Below are 8622 nucleotides of genomic sequence, written 5' to 3' on the forward strand. Positions count from 1 at the left end.
ACAGCCGCCACGTTATTCCTAGGATTAGCTTTTTTTACGTACGTACATGCTAGGCAAAGTATAGGCTGAGAAGAAAGTAACATTAAATTAAAAAATGGGTCTCCAACGTAGAGAAAGATCTCGGTGATCTCGAATAAAGAGAAACCGAGGATCCGTAGACTCTGATGAGTATTCTCCTCTTATGTGATGCGATCGACGAAGCGGCTATTTCGACACATTGTCAGGAAATTAATACCATAACGATATTACGCCTAAAATAATAGAAAGAAATTTTTTTATGTGTGGAGTATATTTGTTTTTGAATGATTTAAAATTATCGTCAGTTTTATGGTGAATTTTTTAAACAATTTTTTTAAAAATGTATAAGAAAATTTATGAAGGAGAGGAAAAATATACATCGCTAATAAAAAAGAAAATTATTTGGAATAATTTTAAGAATTATTGTTACTTTTCCTAGAAAAAAATTTCTTTTTGTGAAATAGAAAAGCTAAATTTTTTGTCGTATTGAGATATAATTTTGGATCTTTATTATCTTCTAAAATCAGAATTAAAAAAATGGTAAGATTGCCACCTACGATTGTTCGCGATTTTTTCTATCTATAACTCGTTTTCTTTTGCATTTGCGTCACGCGATTCGTTCATGGCGACCTTTGCGTTGCTCTTTCCGCGCAATCTTCCATCTATGGAGATCATTGTTGTAAGACGGGGTGTGCCACACCTCCGTCTTACCTTCAGAAGGTTAACAAGCTTTATGTGCACAACTCTTCGATAGTTAGCTAACCTAGGCTAACAATAAAACCTATTGTGTCATTAAGATTCAATAACGAAAAAATTCCAATTATTAAGCATAATCCAAACATATTTAATAAAAAAAAATGATAAAAGCGTAACACCAATAAAAATTTTTAAAAATAAAAGAAATATGTATAGATACAACAGTATTTTATATTTATAAATTTAATGATTTATAAACTCTCTCGCGATTTCAAAGATTCAAGAATATAAAATTCCCGAGAGTCGAGAGATCTCTCATTTCGAGATCTTTTGGACTCATTAACCCTCAAAGACGCGCTTATAAGTCATTGCAACGATGCCGCTTTCCTTTCGCGATCGCGAGACCGAGGGATCGATCACGCGGTCAATTCACCGCATACAGTTGATTAGAAGCGGGATTAGGGCGGGTCGCAATCTGATTCGACGAGATTGGTGAAAGCCGCAGTGATGCTGCGACGGCGGTGACTTTAAACACCCCTTATAAGGTCGCTCTCATCGTTGTAATCTTTAAGTACCCTGGACATGATGAGGCGCAGCCGTAATAACGCCCTTATATCGAGGTGCCCTACAAACCAAGCAAGCCCCACCTACGATCCCCTTTTCTATTTCGATCCAATATGTGCGACCTACTTTACCTGATCCTTTAATTAAGTTATTTACTTAGAGATCGAATTTATTTTGTGTAGCAATTAAAAATAATTAAAATTAATTGAACAAATTATGGTTATTAGTTTTAGACTCGGTTTTAGACAAAATCATCGCTTTCAAATTTTATTTCAGATATTTCACGACAAAATTTACAGCTTTTAACTTTAAAATATAATATATTTGTTATTTTGCATGTATGCACAGCGTAGCTGTTTATATATATAATAGCAAAGTTTTTCTTCAAAGGTAAAATTATACAATTTATAATTTATTTATGATTTCCGGAAGGAAAAAGTTTACAAGTCTTTATTTTTTTCTTTTAAAATCTTTCTTACTTTTAATTAGAATAGTAAAAGGAGGCGAGATATGATCGACACGGTAAAATTATTGAAATTAAACATTTAATTATAATTACAACGGTATGCTGTTTTAATTAGAATAATGAGCATTATAATTCTTTATAATTTTTCTCCTTCTCTTTCTAATGAATCGTCCATAATTGCACAAGATAGAACAAATATAGTATCATTTATATTGATTTTACGGCACACTGCGTTTTATCAGTTGCGATTCACAGCTTAAAAAAATGGAACGATACCGTTCGATAGTCTGATTAATAAATAATTAATTGATCATTGCAATACCTGACGATGTGTTTTTATTTGCCGCTTGCGTCGTCGATTGAGTATCAGTGTCAGCGGAAGAATAGTCTCGATTATGTTACACATACGTGACTAATTACGCAAATTGGACGAATCGGCGGGAGCCGGCGAGGGAGACGACCGCGACTGCGAAGTCACGCGAGACTTTCCAATTTTTTAACGATACTCTTTAAATTTTTTCCTATTCTTTAAATGCTCTCGATTCTTGTCCAAGTAAATCTCTCTCAAAGTATGAACCTGAACTCTCTAAATTCTTCAGAGTAAGATTTCACTCTTTTGAATTTATTCTAAAGAATTTAAAAAGAACAAATCCCTCTCAAAATTCCGTGATTTTTAATTGCACGAAAATGGGCATATATTATTTTTATATAACGTGACTCTCACCGGAGAAAGAGATAATATTAAAAAAAAAATCATCTGCAATTGAAATCAGGTCGTTGATAAGAATCGAATGCGTCGCATCTTTTAAGTGCACCTCTCGTAAACCGCCTCACTTTTACGCAGCGACCGTGCAATTAATTATCCCGATAACGAATCGTCGACAGAGGGACCGATAAAATTATCGACATATTATTAGTGAGATGAATTTATTTCACTACTTCCCTGATACGACGACGCGAGCACAGCTGCGATGAGGTCGTGTGCATGCGCATACGTGATGAGCACGCACGTAACGCAATATCGACGCAACGTGTAATTACCAGGCGAACCTCTCGCGATAGCCCGAGGGAACTCTGACCTCCATGATGTTATTATGGGGTCGTGGACCCCCGGAAAATGTAGCACGTGTCTACAGAGTGTTCGCGGGGATTTTCGCACGTCTCTCGGTTGTCGCACTCGCCGAAATGAGTATTATATCGTGAGTAAAGCGTTATCGCAGCTTTCGAGATCGTAGCCGAAAGAATCACGTTGACATTACATTGTTAAGATTAGTAGCTTGTTAATTAATTACTTCACTATTTGTTTATTTATCATTTTTATCGAAGATTGTTGGATTCAATGTTGACAACAACGGCAGTGAATGATGTATGAGTATTGGATATTAACAATGTATAATGAAAAGTTGTTTTATTTTAATATCTACGGACTCTTTAACTCTTCACGGACGATTTTTTCAAGAAGCTTCGATGATTCAAAGACTATTAATTTTTTACGAAGATGACGAAGTGCATAAATTGTTTTGATGAATAATTATCTTAGTTTTATTAATGTTCAGTAATTATACTAAAGTAATTTAATCATCGATTTTACGATGTTTACAGTTTTTTTTATGTAAATCAATAGTAATTTATATTCTAAATCTTCATTTTAAAATTTTATTAATAAATATATATAATTATACCATTCAATTTTATAAAAAGTTTTATAAATCAATGTATTTTTTCTACAAAGAAATTTAATTTTGAAGATTTAGTATACATTCTATTGAAACTCTGGACAAGTTATTTTTATATTTACTTTCACAATCTCTATTAAAAAACTAAAAATGCGGAATAATATTGTTTGCAAAAAAAACTTATTCGTTAAAACAATGAATTTTAGCATTCAGACTTATTAGTAAGTAGAGAGGAGGGCACCTGCCTGAACAACAAAGGATTTGTATAAAATATTACTATTACAATATTAGTAAAATAGTATATATATAATTATAATATATATACATCAACAATGTTATATTATTAATAACATTGATATTTAAATAATAAGGTTTTCGTGAAAGATCTTATTTAGCGAATAAAATAGGCAAGAAGAAACGGAAAGCAAACGCGATTCTTACGGCCGTCGATTCTGCGTATATAGCACTCATAGAATGTTGAAAATGATTGAAAATAATATAGTCGCGGTTGATTCCTTTTTCAGCTGCGCTTTTTCGCGAGAGAAGAGAGAGTTAAAATAAGGAGTACCAATGAGAGAGAATAGCACTTACGCATCTCGTTACGTTTGTTTCGCTCTAAACCGCTCGTTGAGTATGTACCTAAATCACAGCTCATGCTACTAATTACTTATTAAAGGGTCTTCCTCTCGATACTCTGCACTTATCGCTCTAAATTATTGCCTAATCTACTCTCTGTGTACACGGAGCGTTTCAAAATTACCAGATGTCCTTTCATTAACCCTTTGTTCGATTTGAGATGGATTTTTTTTTAATGAAAATGTAGAAACAACTCATTTAATTTCAATTGAATTTTATTTTAATAAAATTTCTATTTGTGTAGATAAACTACAAAATTATATGTAACATAGAATTGGCAGAATAAATAATAATTTTGTCCAACATTTTCGTTAAAGGAAAATTGTTTTTTCAATATCGAAAAAGATTCGATCAACAGGATCCGGTAATTGTGGAACATCATGTATACATAATTATACATATATAAAAAATTTATTTTATAAAACATCTTCAACGTTAATATATCTCGAGGCTATTAAATATAATATATCGTCAATTAGCCTGTAAACATTTATCGTGCTGTCCTCACTGTCGTCGCCGTTGTCATTGTCTCTGTCGTTACTGTCATTAACGGTAATTGAATGATCGTAGGAACAATAATTTCACGGGTGTCATGTTAGTATAGGGGAGTGGTTAGCTCCTCTTGTGGCCGTCCATAATTAATTAATAATTAATACAAAATTCCGGCGACGGAACTGTCGCCGTTAGGATAGATAATCTCGCAAAGTTTGAAGTTCTTAATTAACTTTTTAATTAACAACTCTTCGATCGCATAGTTTCGCCATGCAAAATTTAATTTAATTTTCGTTAACGTACAGGGTGTCACAGAACACATTTTTATGTAAGTCATAAATTATTTTTTACAACATTATTTTAATAATTTAATCAGATTTTACGATCAAGTTCGAGTAATTCAAGTAACTGAATAAATTTGAATTAAATCAATTTGAAAAATTCAAAAAATTAGAAGAAAACAGTAATTTTTAGACAAATGAATAATTTAATCAGGCTATAATTAAATATGATTCAAGTTCAATTTAAATAGCTGAAGAATTAGATTTATTACAAACTTTATCAAACAACTGTTGAAACAATTTATTTTTAAAAAGTACATGGTTTTGTTTCTGGACACCCCGTATATACGATACGTCTATCTAATGTGCTCGTCATGGTTCGCTCTTTCTCGCAAGCTCGACTCGGCGTTTCCATTATGGAAAGAAAATTATGCTTATAAAAAATGGAGAACATGAAGAGAGCGGAGACCAGCTTCAGTCACCATCTTTTCCGAGAAAAATGAAAAAGAAACGTGGACGACGTGTGGCGTCGTGCCGCGTCCGTATCCTGCGAACTAACTGGGCGGACTACAGGCAGTTCCCGTTGGATCTACAGCGACTTGGGTCCTGCTGGTGATGGCGGGAGACGCAGAAGTTGCGTTGGCCTCCGCCGTCGGACTGGTATTTCCATTGTTTCCGCCGCTTCCGGAAGTAGTTTGTTGAATATTGGCAGGCTTTTGAGTTACATGGGTCTGATAGTGCTTAGCCAGATGAGCTTTTTGACGGAAACTCTTGCCGCAGAGAGAACAGGCGAACGGCTTTTCGCCAGTGTGCGTCCGGATGTGCACGTTTACGCTGTACTTGTCTTTGAAGCCCTTGCTGCAGATGCTGCAATAGTGCAGGGAGCGCTCTTTGCGCTGAACACTACTAGGTGAGTTACCGGATCCACCGGTCTGTTGTTGATTCGCGTTACTGGTCTCCGTACCAGCATTACCGTTACTGGCGCCATTAGCATTGTTGCTATTGCGATTGGCGCGTCTGACGTATTTTTTCGGTGGCTTGGAGGTGACTCCTACGCGTCCAGAAGTCAGTTGCAGTTGACCCGACTGTTGTTGCTGTTGTTGATCAACCTCGGTTCGTTGAGCAGGTTGCTGTTGCAAAACATCCTGCTGAGCAGCCGTAACTACTGTCACAGTGCTCACCTGGCCCAAATCGGCCGGTAACGTAATGGTACCCAAACTCCCACTTGCTGGATCTAATGTGTACATGACAGTAGTGGTCGCCGATACGTTGCAAACTGGTTCGAGGCTGCAATACGATTCCACTACTTCATTCGCGATGCTCTTTAACTTTTCGTAATCGCCCGGTCGATAGGTCGTTTGGTCCAGCTGTGAGAGCAGCAAATCCTCGTCGGTACAAGTTTGCATGGAGTCCTCCTGTTGTTGCTGTTGTTGTTGCTGCTGTTGTTGCTGATCGGATACCATTAAACCCGCGGTTCCCGAAACCGGCATCGAGATAGTGGACGCCTGCGAAGATGGGGACGAGGAAACCGATTGGGCTGGTCCTGTGTAAAGTTTTCCCTGAAGAGCACTTCTCAAGAGACTTTCAGCAGAATCTCCGGCTCCAACGGCGACCGCAGCCGCTGCTGCTGCTGCAACCTCCTGCAGATTCTGATCCGACAGCTTCCAGTCGTTATTATTGTCGCCGGAACAATTAGCCGAAGACGCTCGTGCGCACAATTCTTTGCTTTCGACGAATCCGCTATCGTCGGTAGCGTATTGCGATGAGGGTACAGTAAAACCACGGCCATCCGATCCATGAAACCTTTCGTTGACACTTCTGGGTACTTCGCTATTAGCTTGTTCGTGATCTTGTTCGCCGGAAGACGGCTCCATGCTCAGAATGGCGTCTAAGTCGAGATTAGGTCGTAAAGACCAGGAATCGCCGGACGCAGGCGCTGGACTCTTGCAGCAATCTAGCGCGTCCATCGAGTTTGCCTCGTTGTTTAGTACCGTGAGAGTGTAGATGGCACCGTCCGTGTTCTGTCGGTCGTTGGTGGTGCAACTTGCCCGACCCGAACTGACGACCTGATGGTGATCGTTGGGACCGCCGGTCGCAGAATGAATGACGCCGTCGTTGGTGTGCGCGTTTGAGGACCAACAGTACTTATTAAGGTCCTCCAATAGAATGTTACATGTTTGTTCCTTGCTCTCATCCTCCTGGCCCCAATAATCACACTCGGATTGATCCATGGCAGTGGTCTCGCTAGTCTGAACGTTTCCATGTTGTGAACGCACCTGGTGATGTACGTGATGATGCTGATGATGATGGCTCAACGAGCCGGTGATAGTCGAAACAGGTGGCAGTGCCGTCAATGTATTATTATTAGTCTCCTTGATAAAGGGCGAACTGCCGTGCGAGCCCTCGTGATCATCGTGAGTTTGAAGATAGCTGCCCATAGCGCGGCAGCCACTGGCACCGCGATGCAGGAAACTCTCCTCATCGGAAACGACGCCATCGGCTGAGGTGCAATGCGGTGGCGGCGACACCACGAAGTCGAAGAAATCCGTCTTCGGCAGATCTTCGCCGCCACCTCCCGGAGCGAAAGCCTCCGTCAGGTCCATGGAAATAATATCGCGGCGCTCGTTCGACTCGTTCTCGTCGGCACCCACTCTAGTTGATCTCGATAGTTCGTTGAAGTCTGCTGGACGATGCCGACGTCGGTTTGAATTGGGTATCCTCATCAAACGCAGCGCCCTCGACTCCGCCCCATTCGCCACCGCATTCTCGAGTTCCACGAACTACCTGAAAAAAGGAAATAGCGCGATTTTAACGCAATTCTCATATCGAACTAGTTGGCTGATTCTTTTATAAGAAGGCTATCAAAACGTGGCAATGCGTTCCCTTTTTTAGTTGAAAGAGTTATGTGTGGTTTTTAACATGGATATTTTATATTGAAAAAATTTTTAGCATAAAATATCTATGTTAAAAATATCATACATAACTTATATATATGCTATCATCGTTATAAATTTACAATTAAAAAACCGAATGAAACAAATTCAATTCTGTGTTCCTTTGTATAATAATATCGTATTTTTCAATCCAAAACTTAAACCATTTAAATTATTGTAGTATTATTATAGAATTTAGTGTTAATAATATTTATGTATTGTACTAATCGCAATGTGGTCCTACTGTTCTGCTTAAAATCTCAGCTTTTCGAACAATGGAATCGGTGGATAAAATTACGAAATTCTTCATTGTTTTCTGATTAAGAATCTGATCCTTTTTAGGACGGCGACATCAACGTTGACCACAATTCCAACGTTCCGTAACCGGTTGGAGGAATGATATTCGGAATGACGGGCGCTCGGACATCCGGGAGCGTAGATCGGTGGCTGCGATCAATTGTTGCGCGCGACTCGTGTTGTTGGCATTTAGCTGAGCGCCGCTCGCTGCTGCGCACTGTATTAATTTGGTACAGTGCGTTGTGGTGCGCTGTTGCGGGATAAGCGAGCGCGGAAAAGTTGCGCAAGAGAGCAAGCGAGCAAGCGTTGCTCATACCACTCGGCGTCGTACACGCGCGCCGTCCTTTCCTTGCTCTCTCTTTCCCTCTTTCTCTCTGTCTCTTTCAGTCTCTCCTCCCGCTCCGATCTCGCGAGCTGAGTCTCGCTAGAGCGAATTTATACACGGCTACGGTGCGTTCCCACGCCATAGAGTATGCGAGAGAGTCCTGCTCTTCGAGCTGTGCTCCAAACGATCCCGCATTACCGATGTGCCGTAAGGTAAACGGTCGCGCAAGAAAACTCGG

The 8622-nt window shown here is 39.1% G+C and overlaps 1 protein-coding gene across 1 annotated transcript; it reads right to left on the reverse strand.

Annotated features, from left to right (window-relative positions):
* Positions 1-5383: 5383 nt before the first annotated feature.
* Positions 5384-7552, reverse strand: LOC108772287 (sal-like protein 1). The gene has a single exon (XM_018537794.1). The coding sequence runs from the start codon at positions 7550-7552 to the stop codon at positions 5384-5386; it is 2169 nt and encodes a 722-aa protein (XP_018393296.1).
* Positions 7553-8622: the final 1070 nt, after the last annotated feature.

Source organism: Cyphomyrmex costatus, unplaced genomic scaffold (genome assembly GCF_001594065.2).
Source record: "Cyphomyrmex costatus isolate MS0001 unplaced genomic scaffold, Ccosl1.0 scaffold182, whole genome shotgun sequence".
NCBI lineage: Eukaryota > Metazoa > Arthropoda > Insecta > Hymenoptera > Formicidae > Cyphomyrmex > Cyphomyrmex costatus.

Coding starts and splice junctions, on each gene's coding strand:
- LOC108772287 (XM_018537794.1), bottom strand. CDS start 7,552: ATGAGGATACCCAATTCAAACCGACGTCGGCATCGTCCAGCAGACTTC.